The 20,280-nt window shown below is 32.3% G+C and overlaps 1 protein-coding gene across 2 annotated transcripts; it reads left to right on the forward strand.

Annotated features, from left to right (window-relative positions):
- The first annotated feature begins 1,628 nt into the window (after positions 1-1,628).
- LOC142638729 (uncharacterized) lies at positions 1,629-7,754 on the forward strand. 2 transcript variants are annotated; one of them, XM_075812798.1, is made up of 10 exons: positions 1,629-1,895; positions 3,046-3,122; positions 3,518-3,649; positions 3,743-3,816; positions 3,908-4,013; positions 5,321-5,389; positions 5,836-5,900; positions 5,995-6,093; positions 7,234-7,333; positions 7,430-7,754. In XM_075812798.1, the coding sequence occupies exons 1-10, from the start codon at positions 1,727-1,729 to the stop codon at positions 7,490-7,492; spliced, it is 954 nt and encodes a 317-aa protein (XP_075668913.1). In that variant the 5' UTR covers positions 1,629-1,726; the 3' UTR covers positions 7,493-7,754. The 2 variants fall into 2 exon arrangements, with proteins under 2 accessions (XP_075668913.1, XP_075668912.1); XM_075812797.1 differs by having other exon boundaries at positions 1,632-1,895; positions 3,040-3,122.
- Positions 7,755-20,280: the final 12,526 nt, after the last annotated feature.

A 20,280-nucleotide genomic window follows, 5' to 3' on the forward strand; every position in this document is an offset into this window, starting at 1 on the left:
AATGATATTTATGTTTTGCTAAAGAGTTATGAGCCAGTTTTCTGCTTCAGAGTATGAGCAGGATTGAAGGAATGAACTCAAAATCATGATGCTGTTGGTAGCTTAGTTAGAGGGAAGAAGCTACATACATTTAGTTGGACTGGATATATTTTCTAATTTTGATTTCTTTTAATGGAATTTTATAATAAATGTTATCGGAATCATATACTTGCTGATCAATTTTATTGAGACAGGTAAAATTTTGATTAGATGTGGTAAAATCATAATCAGCATGTGTTTGAGTCTGATAACTATGGTAAGCTTGATACAGGAGTGTATGTGTATATCCTCTGCTAAGATGCTCAGTGCTTTGTTTATACACACGGGGGAAGGAATTAAAGTAGCCTTTCTGTGTCATTAAAACTTGGGTGTTGGACAATGGATTTGGATTTGGCACTTTGATCGTGTACAAGGGTTTTGGATTTGGATTGGACAAGTGTACTTCCTCGTTCTAGAGGCTTCACTTCCCTTATGGCCTGTTTGGAAGTTTAGAGAGGGAGGAGAGTAGAGGGGAGTAGAGGGGAAGGGAGTAGTGGAGAGGAGAGTAGAGGAGAATGATTACCTTCCACCTTATTTGGATGTTTTTATAATTAGTAAGGGGGAAGGGAGTAATTAGCTCTTCCCCTTATTTTTAACATTGTAATTTTATAAATATAATAAGGGTAAATTAGGTAATTTACTTTATCAATAATTTTATGTGCTCTACTCTCCCTCCAAATCTCTCCAATTTGGGGGAATTAAAAATGAGGGGGTTGGAGGTAGTTGAAACCCCTTCAAACCCCTCCAAACCCCTCCCTCTCCTTCCTTAAAAAACTCTCAAACAAGGTAATTGAATTACTCCCCTTCCTTCTACTCTACTCCCCTCCTTTTTTAAACATCCAAATAGGCCATTAAAGGCATGAAACATATAAGGATTGAATCAACCAAATTGCTCCAAATGACACGAAACCAGATTGAGCCAACTACTTTGCTTCAAGAATATCTTTCAAGAGTATGGGGAGAATATGAGGAGCAGTGGTATGGATTATGGAAGATGATGGTATGGTCTAGAGACCGACGTAGTACAAGAGGTCATTTTTTGCCAAAGTCTTTCTCTCTCTTCAATCCTGCTCAATCCAACAAGTATTTTTCACTATATTCCAACCGTAAATCTTTTTTTTTTTTTTTTGTGGAAAAGTTTCAACAATAAATTTGTGTGTAAGTGATATAATCTAATTACATATTGACAAATATGCCACTTGTATCAAAGTGTGTCTTCGTAAAAGAAGATTATCCCAACTTTTGAAGAAAAATAATAATTACATTATAATTTTCAACTTTTGCATAAAGGCCCTCTTTAGTGATATTTGCAAACACAATATTTTTTACAAAAAAGAGTTGACAAGCATATATTACTTTTCACCGTGCTAATCACTATTTGTATAAAAAGTTTGGTGTCACAACAAAAAGTATAATTTATACCACAATTTGCCTATATGACAAGTTATGATTAGTGAAAAAGTATCTCCACGTCAACCCACCACAAATTGTGCTTTTTATTGTGAAACTAGAACTGCTCGTACCATTAGCATTACCAACGACCAAAAACGAAGGGCCCACAGTAAAGTTTGAAGTGGCAAGATCTGACTGACTGAAGCTAAATTGAATTGGAGTGACAATTTATTCTATTATTCTGCCAACATCGGCCATGGCTACCATTGGCTTCGCAGCACCATGGGTTCTAAGACGTGCAGCTTGTGCTCTAGCTCTTGCTCGCTCTCATCATAGACTTGGCATCAACAACAACAACATCATCAAGCTCTCTCATTACAAAGTCCTCCGCTCCTTTACTCTCACTCATCCTCTCACTTCTCCAGGTGCGCTCTGTGGCTTTGTTGTCCTGTGCTACTCTTTATTAGTATGATTTGTGGTAAAATTATGTGATTTTCGAACACCCATTTGGCTGAATAGTTGAAACACGTAATTTATTCTACATTGCATTGCACATTAGATTTGTGTGAATATTGGTGGCATAGTCTTAAGTTACCATGTATTTTAAATCCTATTTATGCTAATCGTAAAAACAATCATAATTATTGTATTTTCGTTGGAAACACATTTGAAGTTGAAGTATGTTAGTTATCCTCATGAGTTGTAAAACGGTGTTATTGAACAAGGTGAATTGACAAAATGGTAGCATGGTGTTTGATAAAAAGCCTGACTTATAGTTTTTTTTTTTTTTTTTAAACCAAAAAAAAGATTTAATTTTTGTTCAAAATCAGCAAATTCAAGCTGAAACGAGAAAATGAACCGTATATTGTGACAACTGGTTATCTGTTGTAGTTTCTGAATGCTTGAAGCTGCAAGGACTAGCTTGTTTAAAAGCTTGACTCATCTCTGCTTGCCAAGGAGTGCATTTATTGTTTAATGTGCTAAGCCGAAGGTTTAAGTATCAAGCTATATAGAAAAGCCAACCCTGGTAAGCCTTAGTTCAGGACAATACCTACCAACAGAAATTTGTATAAATAAACAATGAGGCAATTAGGAATAAAAAACTTACTGCTTTGATGAAATTCGTCCCTTGTCAGGCCTAGATAGCACTGCCCAGCAAACCACCAAGCACCTTATACACTTTTATGTACTGGGGTAACTTACAAAGAGTTTCTAGCATATCCAGAAATCCATATCAAGGAATATTGCATGTCAAATATTCGGAAGGACCGATAAGTTTATTATAGTTTGCAAAAACCCAGCTTCTCAACAACAATTAAATTAGTGCAAACCTTATCCTATGAACATTTTTATGATTGATGTGTGGCTAAGGCCTCATTGATAACCTGTGTGCTTGAATACTTGCGAGGTGGTAAAATTAGGCAAAACTTTCTTTATTACTTCTGTACTTGGAAAGCTTTCAATTTTGTTCTCTTAGGTTCAATGGTTTTCTAGGTTATAAGTTTGTTTGTTATTTTTTCCTGAATAATGTGATGATTATTTTAACATTTTTGATGCTCTGTGATATAGCTTCAGAAATATGCCACTTAGCACAAGCCATAAAGGGTGAAGAGAAAAGTGCTACTGAAGAAGTGAAACATATTCTTGAAATGGTATTTACCTTTAATAAATACATCATACAATCCCAAGAGCCTTGTAGCTCAATTGGCACCTCCTAGTGTTTCTAATGGAGACGTCTAAGGTTCAAATCCCCTTTCCCCCAACCATCAAATTGTCAAAAGAAAAAAAAAAAAAAAAAAAAAAAAAAACATACAACATCTGCCTTCATTTCCCTTTGAAGGGCATCTGCTTTTATTTTTTATTTTTCTGTTTTTCCTTTTTAATTTTTTGTCTTCTGTAGAAAGGACAATAATGTTAAAAATATATAAATAAAAATTTGCATTAATACAGAATTCAATGGATTGAGTCAGTCATGAAATAAAGCCTAAATGGAACCTGATTATGCAGGAATGGATCTAATTCTCCATTTCTTTTGCACTTATTGTAGGCTAGACGAGCATCATCAAGAAGAGAAGTTCTTCACACAAATTTTCTTACTCCACCAGTGCTCAAGGAGTCAATGCTGGCATTGGAAAAACTATCTGACATTAGAGCAGTTGCTCAGGGAGGCTACCCACAGGTTAAAATGGATTAGTTCTACTTTTATGTATATACATACATTTTTCATCTTCTCTACAGATTGAGGTATCTTTCAAATTATAAAATGTTCTAGGCTGAGCGATGCCGGATATCTATTGGACATCCAGATGTCCTGACAAGTGATCCAGATGTAATTGCAGCATTGAGGTAAGTTATATTGTAGCTCCACCATTTTTTCTCCACCATGTAAGTTAATTGAAGCCTTTGCTTAAAATATGTTGAATGGATACTTCTCCAGTGTCACAGGAAACTTTGGGTTTCAACCTTGTTCTCATGGTGACTTCCTTGGTGCAATTCTTAATAAAGGGATTGCCAGGGAGAAACTCGGGGATATTATCTTGCAGGTATCATTTGAATTTTCATTTGGGATACTATTTTGCTTTTCTACTAGTTAGGAAGGTTTGCGTATGGAACTGCACTATTTGAATTTCAACTACATTGCACCATGAAGAAGGCTTAGCTCATTTCCAACCCCTTCCCTCCCCTCCCCCCTCCATTTCTAATATTCGAACATAAAAACCTAGCCCAGCCTCAGCACTCCCTTCACCAATGGGGGCTAGGCTAAATCCCCTTGTATGGAGAAGTCTAATTATAATTCCGTTCTGAGATCACTTTTCATTTGGATGAGAGTGATAGTGGGTTTTATGGTTTTTATATCTTACTCTCTTGTATACTTTTCAAAAAAAAAAAAATCCTTTTAAAAACTAATTTGATAATCAATCTCAAGTTATATTTGTACTGCCGAAATAGCTTGGACACATTAAAGGAGCCGTGACCATGCCCCCGTCGTGATGGACATGTTTGACATGCTTTGGTAATTTATACATATCAGATGAGCTGTGGACAGTTTGAGAAAACTTTTCTTCTATGCCAGAAACAGATGTAATTCTAACATGTGTGTGTGTGTGCGCGCGCGCGTGAGAGAGAGAGAGAGAAAGAGAGTAAACTATGATAACATTGGCAATGTGATAAAAATAAAAGGGTTATAAATACATATGTTGTCATGTCCTCACCATACTGATTTATAAAAGTTTTCCATGTCAGGGTTTATATAATGTCAAGTCTGTGTCTCATGGCTGCACACAGGTATTTACAAAAGGAAAAAAGAAATAAGAAAAGAAATTTGAAAATTGTCATGTCTTAAGTGGCATTTGTAGCTTCTAGGGATCTGATCACTTTTGGAAAGTAGGAGAGTTTGCAAATTGAATATGAGATATATTTTTACTAGGTATTCTAAATAACAAGACATTTGAGATGGGAATTAATAATTTGATGGCTCTTTATTGGGACATATCGTTGTATGACACTTGTATTCCTTATTGTTCTGGATGTATACAAGGTTGATGGGTTGTTTGTTGGCTGCAGTAATCACTTTATAACTCTCAGCTGGAACTCCATTTCTTTTTCTCCTTTTCCTTTCTTTTTAATTGATCATATTCCCTTTTCCAAATTGGACGGTAGAATCATCCCCAATATTTAAAACCCAATTGGTTTTGGAAAAAGAAAAACTACATCTTCTTGTCTTAGTTTTTCTTTCATTTTTTAATCTTTTTATAATAGCTAGTCATCTCCCAGATGTGGGATAAAGGGCTTTGTTGAGTGGAGTTTGACCTTTGCTTTCTTTTTTTCTTGTTAAATTTTCACTGCTCAGGGAGAGAAGGGAGCTCAAATAATTATTGTTCCAGAACTTGTTGACTTTATTATATTGTCATTAGACAAGGTACTGTTACTTCATCTCTACTGCTTTTCTGGGACTACTTTTTCATTATCAGTAAACATCCAATTTGAAAAAGAATATTATTATATTCTATCTGTTTTTTTCTTTTAGGACTCAGCTTAATGAGAATTGATATGCTTATCACCTGAGTTTAGATATATTGGTTCTGGAATTTATAGAACACATTGGAAATATATAGATCTGCTGTTCTCTGATTCTATTATTTTTGTAGTAACGGTACCAATGTATACAGGGAATCAAAATATTGCAAAATTTGTGTAACATTTTGTGGTAGTAAAAAGTTCTAGCATTAGAGGTTATGTTTTACCTTTATATTGTGACATTCCCAAAAGATTTGAATATAGAATGGGCTATAGCCACTGGACTTGAAAACAACGAAGTACTTAGTTGCATGCTACTTGTGTTTCTGATTTCTTTTCTTCTTGCAGGTTGGTAATGTTCCAGTCTCTTGCACGAAGATACCATTGATCTCTCTTGATTATGAAGCACCTAGGTTGCCAGTCATTATCTTGATAACCATTCTCTTTTCAGTTTCTAAATAATTTTCCTCTAACTTAGAATCAAGCTTAGTTTTCTTCTCTTGACAGGACCCAAACATTTAAAACTGTAGAAGCATCTCTAAGGGTTGATGCTCTGGCTAGTGCAGGATTTAAGATTTCACGATCAAAACTTGTTGACTCGGTCAGGTACCACCTTCTTTATAAATGCAAGCTGTCACTTGAATATATTGTTATCTCTGTGTTTTGACATTTTCTGGCATCATATATATTACTTTTTTTTAAGGGATTCTTGTGTTGTTGGTTTGCTGCTTAGTAGGCAGTGATCTTTGATTTGACTTATATACTGAATTCCATTAGGTATGTTGCTTAAACCAATTCAAACCTGACAAAGTGTTACTAAAACTAGTTGGGGTTGTCTTCTTGAATTTGCTTCTTTTTATTTCACTTTATCTTTACTGGGCCATATCTTTTGCTAAATCATACACAGTTAGGTCTGTTCTCAGAGTGTTGTAGCATAATCAATCATTTTGGTGACGCGTCTTATGGTCGTCTATTCTTTCACATCACTGAATCATCCTGCCAGCCTTTCTCTTATCTTTTATGCAACTATTGCCCCCCATGATTTCGGTCTTTTTGGTTAGTCTGTGTTAGATTCTACTCAAATTGGGTGTTTTCACATGGTTACTTATCATTTCAGTCTTAAGATGATCTTCACTTGCAATGCATCTATTAAGTCAATTGGAAGCTTATGACAGTTTATGTCATGTTAAATATTGTTCATATACGAATGGCATGTATGAGGGAGTAGCATCAATGCATCAGCACATTTTCATTCTCAGAACCAACCACATTTTCTTAAGAATTTCAATTTATAAAAAAATTTCCACTTATATAGGCATTAAAATTATGACTGTCTTGTTGTGGTTCTGATTAAGGCTTTCATGCACAGATATTTTTATGGGCTTTATATGTTGAAAAGATTTATTAATAATTTTCTTTATGCTTCCCGCTCTATAAATATCCCCCAAACTGGTTTTCAATCTCTTTCCCTTCCAGAATTATGCTCACTATGTCAACTAGCAAACATTATTTCTTACTAAATAGCAATATCTCCTAGTATAATATGAATTATCCATTTTTCATGCCTAATATTTTTTATAGTAGCTGGATATGGTCCTGTTCAAGGCAATTAATTTTTCATTGTCCGCCTTAGATTTGTAGTCATCTGTTTGGCCCCTTTTTATTTTTTCACTGAAATACAGTAGCTTCTAGCCTTGTATAAGGATAGAAGTATATGCATTTTGAAAGTTCTCCATCTGTGTGTAGTAAAGGGGAGCTGCGTATCAATTGGATTCCAGTTTCTAAAAACAACACTACACTCAAGACCGGTGATATTGTCTCCGTTAGTGGAAGAGGAAGATTAAAGGTGAGTAGTTAAATTCAAATGACACCACTGGCCAATGGAATGTCTTTTTAAGTATATAGGCTGGTGCTTTGGATCTTATAATTTACTTTGATTCAGATAGGAGATATAAGGTCTACACGGAAGGGAAAATTTGAAGTCGAGCTCATTCGATATCTATAGCATGAGGTAACATTCTCAGATCATTCATGGAACTGGTTGTTTCAATACAAGTGACTTGTTATCCGCCCCCAAACTGGGATTTCTGATCCTTAAGAGCGGTCTAAACCAGAAGCTGCGTCAAGTTTAAACACTATTTGCAAGCTTCAATGTCAACCTATGGTGGGGGAAGGCTGAGGGATAATGAAAACAAATTGTATTTGTTAATATTGACTATCATAATAATATTTTTTTTTCCAAAAAAAAAAAAAAAACAAAACAAAAAGAAGACATCCTTGCCCCATAAAGATGGTACTTGGTACAATGAACTAAGGTTGCAATCGGGAGGGAAAGATAATGGAGACCTCCTAGCACTAAAAGGGCAGGGAAAGTTCATGGGTTGGTCAGGAATAACCGTTGGATGTCAACATATATTTCGAGGAGAGATCAAATTACATTAGATGACCTATAAAATTTAGAGAAAAAGCAAATTTTCTAGAAAATCAAGTGCTTAAGTTCCTACAAAGTAGTCATAATTAGGCCAAAAGAATGCAATATCTTCAAAAGCAGTATGATTGTTTCCTATACTCAAGGATTTAAAAAAAAAAAAAAAAAATTGGACTGCGCTGGATGGCTAACCTACGAGGACAAAAATATGAGGAAGACAATTACAAAAAGTAAATTATAACACTTAAAAGAAATTGTACATTTTATTATATTTATATAATATATATAATAATTGCATAGGAGGTGAGTTCACTCTCATGTGGCTTGAGAAAAGCGCTAGTTACATATTATGAACTTACAAAAGAATTTGTTAGGTTGAGAATTTTCTCATAATCACCTATAAACCCAAAATTAACCCAACAACCAACTGATATGGGACTTAACACACGTCAACATGACATACACTTATTAGAGTTTTACTTGTTAATGTGAATATCATGATGTATTTATTTGGGTCGTTTACTATACGATATCACTTATGCCACAAACTCTTGCCTCAACATCAACCACTTGTATCCTAATACACAACCTAATAGGAGCAAACAAATTATATAACTAAGAAGTTGACTTGTGATGAATGTAATCAAAGTATTTATTTCGACTCTGATGTGCCTAATGCCCATTATCCCCTCATATATCAGCACCTAATCACTTCCTGACGAATGTGAGGAGAAAGCAATCTTTCATGAGGGGGATACCATTAGACTTGGCATAGCGTACACCATTGGCTTGACTCCATATAATCCACCAAGTCACATCACGGTAGCATGATCGTTCTTGATGTGACCACACTTTGTCTATTTCTTAGAAGTTTATTCTAGTAGTAGCATAAAGTAAAACATACTTTACAAGGAGCAAGGTTCATGGCTAAGGTAAGATGTTTACTTATACTATTATAAAACTGACAATAATGGTTGTGAGATTAAACCCTTGAATCTCTCTCCCACTAGATATTTTAAACTTAGAATTTTTCTTTAAAAATCAATGTGATCTAATCACTAAACAACCCTTTAGTTTAAAAATGTTTTAAATCTAGATCCTAATCGTATTAGGGTCAAATTTTTTTCTTTCTGGTCTCCTAAGACTTGATTCTAAAAGAATTACCAAAATCTGAAGCTAAAGAATGGGATAATGTGTCAATCTACACTTTAAACATTAAGAGTGCGTTTAGATACTACTTATTTTGCTGAAAACTGAAAACAATAAAAAAAAAATTTTCGGTTACTGTTCATACTAAAAACACTGTTCATTTGTCTTGATGTACTATTCATGTCCCTTGAACAGTACACTAGACGCTGGTCCAAAAAAAAAAAAAAAAAAAGCCTAAAACCCAAAACACTAAAACGTGGACGTGATCCAAACGGTCACTAAGGCAAACATCAATCGGCACACACAGCCACATATGCCAAGTGCCTCCATACCTTCGTTTTAATACGAACTTGAAAAGCTTTTTAGGTTTTGGAATCTCCTCAAAAAGGTTTTGGAATCTTATTATGAAACCAAACTTTGAAAAACCTTTTGAATCACCTTGAAAACCGTTTGAACATCAAAATTCAAGTACTTTGATCATAAAATAACACTAATCTAATTAATTTTACAAGATCAAAACATAAGCCCTAATTTTCAAGAAAATCTAGAAATCAAAACCCTAATCTCATTAGAACTTTTTTTTCTTTGAAGGATTTTAATTGGGGTTTTGTTAAACATGATTTTACAATTGAATTCTCGTGAAAACAGTTATTTGAAAACAATCAATTTATCAATTAAAAAATCAAAGATTAATCAAGAATGTTCTCAAAAAAAAAAAATTCAAGAACAAACAAGATTTATGTGATCAATCAAGCATTCAAAAAACAGCCAAACGCAACAACCCAAAACTATAAAAATCAAACTCAACCGAAGTGAAACTGCTGAGGATTTAACAAAAGAAATTCTAACAAAATTTCTATACAACTTTATTCCCAAAAAATCAACTACATAAAGTCAACCATAGTTCTATTAATCTTTGTACAAAAATTTAATTCAACCAAATACACAAATTCAAATAAATATACAACCAAAAAAATCCATCACTTTTCTAGCAACCAATCAAATTTTCTTTACCCTTTCATAATTTTCCCACTAACCGAACAACTTCAAAATCAAATTTCTTAAGTATCAACTACAAAAAGACGCAACAAATGACTAAACTTTGAAGTCCTTGTAAGTTGTGTGACGTTCAAAGAGAGGCCAACAAGGTTTCCTACCATGTATTTGATGAATCTCTACAAATCCATCTCAGTTGCTCCAACTCCAAGGGTGTCTCTGTCTTCATTCTCTCCCATAAATAAGCATCGATCAAATATGACATTGAAGATTAGGAGGAGAGGATCGAGAAGATGGTCTAAGCGGTCAATGTAGGATTGTTCGCGGTGGATTTTCGAGGTCAAATATGACATTGTGTGTTGTGAGGTTTTGGTTTTGAGATGAACTTGATGAATGCGTTGAAATATAAAAATTTCCAAACTTTTCTTGCAATTTCATTTTCTACGTTGAGTTTTTATTTTTTATTTTTTTTGGATTCTTGTGTTTGGCTGCGCAGTTAAGTGCAAGAAAAGCTTGAATTTTTTTTTTTTAAACTCATTCTTTCAAATTTTTTTGTTTTATTTTTGGCAAAAATTCAAAACTAATCCTCTAACTTTTTATCTTTTTCATTTCAGTCCTTTAACTTTCAGTTTTGTCATTTTAGTCTTCTAACTTTCAATTGTTGTCAATTCGGTACTCCATTAGACCTCAGTTACCTACTGCCGTTAAGTGAGCCACAACGACATTGTTTTGGCTATTTTGTTTTCCATAAATTCCGGAATTAAAAAAAATAAAAAAATTGTTATTAAAAAAAAAACATTTAGGGAATTACGTCTTACTTGAAATAAAAAACAAAGAAACTTAAAACTTAGCTAATACAACATAAAAACACAACATTTAACTATTTAAGCCAATTCTTTTCTTTTCTTCCTAAAATTCTCTCCACTATCAACCATTAGTAAAGTAAACTTACACCAAAAATGACAACATATTCTAAACTAACCATCCCTAATTTTCAATACCCATAAGAGAATAAACAATTTAAAACTTACCCAAATCCAGAAAACATTAAACCCCACAATAGCAGCAACAAAAATAACAACGAACAGTGATAACTTTTAGATATTGATGCTCCTATAAATGTAAGTTTTGGGTTTTCATCACTTACCCAAAACAATTCTTGGCCGGAGCTAGAGCTACAAAGTACACCCTATCAATATCAATATCTCGGTCTCAATCTCTACAACTCAGTCTCAATATCAGAACTCCATCATCAAAATCTCGGCCTCTCTCTCATACTTGGTCCCTTTCTCAAATCGATTCACTCTCTCTCTCTCTCTCTCTCTCTCTCTTAAACTGCTGACCAGTTCTTCCTTTTCTTCAAATTCTCTAAGTTAGGGATTTGGGTCTCTCACAACATTTCTTTGTTTTTGATTTCAGGTAAGGGAACGACGTCATTCCCCTAAATGTTTTTTTTTAATAACAATTTTTTTTCTTTTAATTTCGGAATTTATGAAATTTTGTTTTAAAAAAAATAGCCAAAACGATGTCGTTTTGACTCACTTAACAGCAGCAGATAACTGAGGTCTAACAGAGTACCGAATTGACAACAATTGAAAGATAGAAGACTGAAATGACAAAATTGAAAGTTAGAGGACTGAAATAAAAAAGACTGAAAGTTAGAGAGTTAGTTTTGGAATTTTGCCTTTATTTTTTTATGTGGCTTTTTTAATTCTTAAAGCTTTTTTAAGAAGAAATTATTATTTTATTTGCTATGTGTATGTTAGTAGTGTATACTGTTTGCCAAGTAGGCATTTTACGTAAATGAGTTGACAATAGAGGCTAACTTTTTTTTTTTTTTAAAGAAGGAACAATAAAGGATAACTTGATACCAAGTTAAACATAACAAGGAAAATATTAACTTCTAGGGAAAATTCCAATAAATTACCTTGAGGTTTGGCGTAATACCCAACACATCCAAAACTTAAAAAAAATATCCAATTGAATCTTCAACACAAACGATGTTAATGCTTGCCATTACTCAGATCTGTCTTTCTCTGCTATCTCACTTGAATTTCTCTTTCTCTCAATTTTTTTTTCATTTGGTTTGTTCGAATTTGACTTTCTTTCTTTCTCCTCTTTTCTTTTTCCTAATCTCACCTGACTCTTTCTTTCTCTCTCAATCTTCTTTTTCTGGGCTGTCCAAATCTTGCTGATGATGGATCCTCTTTCTTTCTCATCTCTCTATTTTGTGATGGAGATGTTGTGGTGGTGGGTCAACGTTTTTCTATGGGTTAAGGGTGATTGGGGACCCGTTTGGTAATGTTGTTCTAGTAACATTGTTTAAGTGTTATGAAAATACATGTAGGTGAAAAAGTGTTGCAGAAATACGTGTTGTGTTGTTTACATAACAACACTACCAAACATCCCTTAGGTTTACTGGATTTGGGTTTGGCCAACGTGGGTATTAGGAGTTTGATATTTGCTTGGGGGTTGATGGCAACTTTGTGGTGGAGTTAGGATTTTGGTTGGTGTTATTGGGTTTTCCTGAGTTTCTTTGTAGAGAAAAATGGTCTTTTTTTTAAGGAGCTTTTTCTTTTGATTTTCTTGGCTGCCAAATGCTAATTGATGGGGATGTGACTTTTCCTATGACTTTTTCTTTTCTCCGTTGCCCAAATAAAAAGGGTTGGTTGATCTATCAAGAAAAGGGTGGGGTTGATTTTCTCAGATTTTCTTTTTGATTTTCTCGGCTACCAAATGCATAGTAGCAAAATAATTAACTTAAAAAAAAATATTTTATGAAAAAAAACTAAAGAAAAGCTTTGCTTGTGTTGTTGATTTTAAGAAGAAAAAGGAGAAAAATTCAAATACTATACAAAAATTTTCAGATTTGTACATGCAAAAAAAAAAAAAAAGAGAGTTGAGAGAGATATAGAGTTGGTGAGATTGGGAAAAAAAAAAAAAAAAAGACAGAAGAGGAAGAGAGAAGGTGTGAGTTTCAATTTGGCTTTGTGAAAATATTGTTATTAACAGAAAAGAATTAATTCCATTTGTTTTTAAATTGGTCATTTTTAAAAAGTGTTGGATGTGTTTGGCATGATGTCAAATCTCAAGGTAATCTACTGAATTTTACCCTAATTTTTATCAAAATGTATAGAACAAATTAAAAGTATAGAAACAAAATAATATTTTATATTTTATAATATTAATATTAATTTTTTCCAATATCTCAATACAAAACGTTTGTGAGTATTGGATTTTATATGTATGCTGAATTGATTAATTAAAAACATTTTTCATCTTTTGGAATATAGATAATTGCTGAAATAATAGCTTAAAAAATTGAATTCAACATATTAAGATGATGGATAAAATTTGTGTTTGCAGGATATAATTAATGCCGTAGCATGTCATTTGCGTTTCAATTAAACAAATTTTCCATTTAAACCCAGCGATGAATCTCAAATGTCTAAATCTTTACCCAAAAAAAAAAAAAAGACTGGGCCGCACTATCTAATAAATAGTATTGTTAACCATTATTAAAAAAGAAAAAAAAAAAGCATGTCTATCTTAAAAATTTCACTGGATTTTAAAAGTTAATTTTATAAATATATGTTATACTCTTATTATATTAGAAGTTTTTTTTTTAATACATAATTTTTTTTGAGAAACAATTTTTTTTTCTATTCTTGAGTAACAAAAAAAATATCATCAATTAAATTAATTCTTTATTATTTTATTTTATTTTTTATCTATCCATTTTATATATATAAAAAAACTGTGTTAGCTAAATTAAATACAATGACATATAACAAAAATAAACTTATCATAAAATAAAACAAAAATTTCCTCCAATTAAACTCTTAGCAGAATTTTTGTGCTAATTACTATAGCAATCCATATTTGCTCTTTACACACTAAATTATAAACTTGTAATTATCACCCAAATTATAATAAATTTTATAATTTGCACCCTATAGTTCATTTTTTTAATGCTAGGTCACAATTTCATCATGCAATATTTTTTATCAATAGTTTGTCAATTATTTACTAACAGATAGTCAAATACCACTACCGTGTGCTTGCCACAAATAGCGGCATACGCCAATTTTCGGAGGGTTTCCATGGGGGTAGATCCCCATTAAAAGAAAATTAAAAATAAAAACAAAAACAAAAACAAAAAAATATTTACTATATTTGATAAAACTTATATTACATCTTGCGGCTCTTGCCTACGAATTGACGTTGTTTGCATCAAACTTAATGGTATAGTTGGTTATTATTACCATGTAAATCAATGCTTGGTGCCTATATATGCCAGCAATGTTATTTGCATGGAAAAACACACGCATAACTTATATCTCCACCCTTAAGTTGACAGTAGCAGGACAAGATATAAACTTCGTAGATTTAATATTTGTGGATACAGCATTAGACAAAAAAAATATACACAATCACATTGCCTTTGGATAAGGGGATCGGAGATATCCTCACTTGGCTTAGTTGTGTTTAAAATTTTCGAAAGTTTTGAGTCAAGAAATGAGTTGAAACAGATTGGTAATTGGAAACAAGCCAGCATTTTAAATAGCAGTGTTGATTATTATTAAACATGAAAATAAACGTTACATTCAAAGAAGTACTCGGGAAATGTCAGCGAATTTGGCTGACATATATGAACTTGTATTCGTAAAAACTGTTCGTAAAAAGTGTTAGATACATAACACCAAATCTTACAATAATTTACCTAAAACAAACAATCAGGCATACCCACAATATCCATACTCACATTTAACACCATTCTTACACTTCTTGTTACACTTTCCACAGTGATTCACGTTGTAAAAAGTGTTAGTACATGTTCCATTGCAGCAATGCTGTCCTTGTTGGCACTTTTTCCCACATCCACCACAGTTGTTCTTATCTGAAAGAACATTACGGCAATGTTTCTTGCAGCAATACAGAAGGCTCTTTCCTTTGTTTGCCGATACCCCATTACATACATTGTTAGTAATGGGATTACAATGTCTACCTTTCTTTATTACACTTGCTAAGAACCGGCTTCTCGATCTGAGATTGGACAATGGGGAGTCTACTACGTACTCTTCTTCGTCTTCAATGTCATTTGAGAAGGCTGTTTGATATTGCAAAGATAGGACAAGGGAGAGAATGGTTGTAAGCTTGAGAAGATTAGTACTGTAACCCATTCTCTCATGAATTTTTGCGGATTGCATGCGTTGAAGAATGTAAGCTAAGGGAGACGGGTTTTATAAGCTGCAAGTTTTTGATAAAATATTCCATGGACTAAAATAATGGCTTGCTAAGTGTTGAAAATTTGAATGAGTTTAAGCTTTGTTAATTACTTCTAGATTCTCGCCGAACCACATTAAAGTCTAGTTTTGACAAATTGGATCGGAAACTTGGCATCTGCACACCTACTTCTTGTAGGCTACTGCCACAGCTGTAATTAAGAACAATTATACATGAATCTAATTGCTTTAAACTCATTTTTCAAACTAAGAATTTGAAGTACTGTAAGTATATATATATATACCTACACATACCATCATGGTATTCATTTCAGTAAACTCAGATGTCACTTTTGCGAGTTTTCCCATAAACTGTTGATCTCGACATCAGCCTTTCGTACTCTAATTAAGAACATAATTACATGAACAAACAGATTATATAACTATGAATTTGCTTCTCAAAAAAAAAAAAAAACTATGAATTTGATTTGTAATGAAAGTACTCAAAGTAAGGCCTTGAATTCCCTAAAAACTAAGGGCACAATTTTCCAAAACCCAGTCAAATTATCGTAATGAATTAGAAGGTCTAAATCACCCTAGAGTTTGAGATTATAAATGAAGTAATAATACGATTGATCATGTACGTACACAAACTCAATGTTGTCTTGTATGTGTACGATGCATGTTTTTTTCAACAAATTCAACTGTGAGTAATGCACTAAGTTCAAGGTGACCGTATGATCAGTACAATACATGTCTTTTTATGACGATGGCAGTGAATTTATATTTAGTTGAATTTGATACTTTCTATTCCTCCAAGTCCAAGGACCATCTTCATGGTGAACACAGTGAATTTGCACCAAGGTGGTACTTACATTTACGTTGTAGTAAAAGCTTAAAGTATCAACTTTCAATGGACACTATCATATATAACAACACGCTTGACCATGGAGGTATGATAGACGTGTAGGTGTAGGTTCGATGATCTTTTTTCCCGGCGAGAAACGCGTCAAACTCACTGCTCGGTCACGTTACCCAAACCTAGATCCTGGAAGAGGATCATAATTAAAATTGAGATACGTGCCCAAATTTCCTTCGTCAATCTCAGAATTTTTAGAGTATATATATATATATAATAAACAAATCTGAAAGGAGGTTGCAAATCACTGTTGACCAATGGCACATTTATATGATTATTATCACATGTTTCTCCTTTGAGTCCGTGACGTTAATTTATTTCTCTTCCAAGTCCAACCAAGATAACCCGTGTATGTTGTTGTTCATTACATTCAACATTTATTAATGGGAAATGTTAGTCAATGTCCAATGTTCGATTGCTAAGAATATTAGTTTAAAAACTATTTTTAGAAATATTTTATGAAAAAATGATAAAGCAATTAATTTTGTTAATAATATTTGGGTCATGTTAACCGGTACCTTTAGGAAAATGATTAATAATTTATTTTAGGAAAATTTTGACATTATTTTTATGGGAAATAGAAAAATATATCAAAATATTAATTATTTTTTTTCCTATAAAAACTTTCTTTAAATTGATTATTAACCATTGCGAGCATCCGTTAACTACATTTTCCATAATATCTTATATTTTTCATGAAAAGTGATATCAAAATTTTCCTATTATAGTTTATTAACAATTACCTTAAACGACACTCATTAACATGACCGTTTACTAATTAAAAGATTTGATTATACCTCTTTTTTTGGGTTACCATATATGGTATCATTTTCATTTTCATATTCATCCATAAAAAGTAAGCCCTATTTTTTTCCTTTTCTTTTCATTTTTTTTATTGTTTTTGTTTCCCTTTGTATTTAAATACTATTTGAAAACTTTTTGTCTTCTCTAAGAAAAATATGAAAAGCAAGTGGAGTGCAACATGCTCGATCACCACCTTCCTCAGTTCTCACGCAAGAAAAATTCATCTAATTATAGATATTCAAAAGGTCTCTCGTGACTATTAAACAAATGTTTGTGTCTTAAATTCATTGTATCATATAGTCCATCTTTGCTAATTTTGCTATAGTCAGCGATACCATTTCAAAGAAAAATTCAGACAGACAGCACGAGCTAATGCTGAGAATGGGAGTTCCGGCCAGACTCCTCTCACCTACAAGAAAATTAATGAAATTTTTGTTATGGAAAAATACTGTTTCACAGTTGTTCCTATCCTCTATTTCGCGTACATATCTCACAATTGATATGAAAATGTTAACATTTTAAAACATATAATTGAATGTAAAATAGTGGAGATATGAAAGAATCAAAACCTTTTTGTTATTTTTTATATATATATATATATATATATATATACATATATATATATATATAGTACAAATTGACATGATAATTGAAAGTCGATTAATTCCTTTTGAGGGGGAAAAAGAATTAATAAAACAGTCAAATATTATTAAGTACCCATAATAAATAAATAAAATATAAAGCATTATGATTTAGCTCAATTAGGATAAAATCTACAAATTAGTAACAATGTTTAGTAAAATTAATCAACCAAGAATTAAATATATGAACATGCTAGGAATACAACTTTTTCACAATTTATGGAAATGTCAAAATGCGATTGGTGCAACATTACTTAATTTCATATATGTGATTATTTTTAAAAACATTACAATTATTGATTTACATTATCAATGTAAGATTTACATTGTAAACTAAACAAATGTACACAACATTATACACATTTACAAAAAATATACAACATTGTACACATTTGCATAAAAATATACAATTTTGTATAAATTTGTTTAGTTTACAATGTCAATTTTACATTGATAAAGTTTTCTAAAAAAATATATATATTACATTAATAATTCAATATAAACTACTAATTTTCCTATCATTTATCAATTTTGTAGAATCTTTAAATGAAATAGAATCCACGATTAGGTCGGTTCCAATTTACCACTCAAAAATAAAATCGACAATAATAGAGGGAAAAAAACATTTATAAATTCATTGCCAATGACCCTCCTACTTTAAAGACATAATGCCCCCCCCCCCCCCCCCTCTTTGTAGGGTCTGAACATGAAGTTCAAATCCTCTCAACCTTGAGATAGCTAAAGAAAACAATTATAAAAACATTAAATTTGCTTTTGAATTATGCTTGAAAGTATGTGTGGACATGGAGAGGAAAAAGCGGGCGAGCGTCACACTAGCTTACTGTACAACCTGTGTCCAGTGTCCCGCTGTTGGAACATACATATAAGAATATGCTGCCGACATCAATGCCATTTGGTTGGGAAAAACATGATATATGTTATATGGTGAATATATTTTATTCGGGAACATCTTTTTTTAGCTGTTTGCTAAACTTTCAATACCACGTACAGCCTCATTATTAGTGAAGTTTAGGGTAATTAATTAGATGTATAGTTTTTTTTTTTTTTTTTTTTTTTTTTGCGATGTCGATCGCGCACCACTTTCATTTGCGACTTTGAAGCTTTCAAAAGTTGCTTTAAAAAACACAGAAATGGTTGCATTGTGATTTGTAAAATAGCTAGTTGTGTAGTCTCACAACTTCCACTTATTCGTGTCTTTGAAGCTTTCAAAAGGTACTTGTAAATGGCTGCATTGTAATTTAGGTATCGTATGGCAATGAGGATGGACAGTTTTTCTCCAAACTTACTTGAACAAATCTCCTCCAAGGGTCCAATCAATTATGTGACAATTTGTAAGAATATCAATATGCATTATTTAAACGAGTCACATGACTCATTAAAAATATCATGTGACTAAAACTACATATAAATAACATTTTTAACTACCACATAGTAGGTTTGAAGAAGATTCCTCCAAATTAGTTTGAAGATAAACTTTTTCCATAAATAATTTCAGGAGATTGAAATATAAAAGAAGGAAAAGAGGGTGTGTGGAAAGAAATTCTCTACCGTTTATTAGGAAAGAAATGGAGGAAAAATAGGTTGGTAAGATAGATTTATCCTTCTAAGATCTATCTCCCAATATTAGGTTTATATTGTCCCTTATGCCTCTAATTTTCAATGTCACTTTTATTAGGGCAAAACTTAGATAAACACTTTAGGTATTATTCTTTAGGTATCTTCTTTAAATTACAGCTGCTTATCTAGTTTAATAACTTAGCTAATGTCCATTAACCCATTTAGATCTTTTAGACTCCTCACACCATATGGCTATTATTGTGGTATTTTCTAATCAAAATCCACCAAAGAAGAACCCAATGCATACAAAATCAATTTTTTCCTCTCAATAATGCAATGTTCCAAATGACAACAAGACAAAAAAGGGTCAATCTAGGAGTATGTGTTGCGGTGGTTTGGTTGGTTATGTTGTGTCGGCTTCCAGCATCAACAACATCAACACTCAACATCAAACCTTTTTTTCCTTAGATAGGTAGCTATAATTTAGAAGTGATACCCATGGAACAGTATCTAAAGTTTACCGCTTTCTCTTATTTTCAAATCTAAGGAAAAACCACATTGTGTTTGTGTTGTTGTTATTATTATTATTATTTGAAAATATTAAGTGGGATAAAGAAAATAAAACTATATATATTACATTAAACTTCATGAAACTTGATATTATACTATTAATGTACTAAAGAAAAAAAATTCATTGTTTTTTATTTCATAAGAGCATTATATTAAATTAAGATAAGTAAGATTCTGTTAGGAACTCGTTGGTTTCTAATGAGAATGGATGAGAAGTATATAAAAATATATGGGAATTGCATGGATTTTGACTAAATTTAAGGCAATCAAAAAATTGTTAAGATAGATCAAAAGAGAAATGAATGCACTATACAACAATTGGGTTATTCTTCCTTCAATACTTAATGTAGGTTATCAAATGGAACTATGGGACACTAGACTATACATAAAAGTGATATAGGTTTCTATCCAAAGTGGAGTACATTATTTGTGGCATACGCCACTAGACTTCAAACATGTTGTTTTATGTTAATAAAATAAATA

The sequence above is a fragment of the Castanea sativa genome, chromosome 6 (genome assembly GCF_040712315.1).
Source record: "Castanea sativa cultivar Marrone di Chiusa Pesio chromosome 6, ASM4071231v1".
Lineage (NCBI taxonomy): Eukaryota > Viridiplantae > Streptophyta > Magnoliopsida > Fagales > Fagaceae > Castanea > Castanea sativa.

Bases quoted from the DNA above. Each gene is read 5' to 3' on its own strand.
- LOC142638729 (XM_075812797.1), top strand. From the start codon at position 1,727: ATGGCTACCATTGGCTTCGCAGCACCATGGGTTCTAAGACGTGCAGCT. The intron at 3,650-3,742 runs GTTAAAATGGAT...AAAATGTTCTAG, and splicing joins CTCAGGGAGGCTACCCACAG to GCTGAGCGATGCCGGATATC. The intron at 3,817-3,907 runs GTAAGTTATATT...ATACTTCTCCAG, and splicing joins GATGTAATTGCAGCATTGAG to TGTCACAGGAAACTTTGGGT.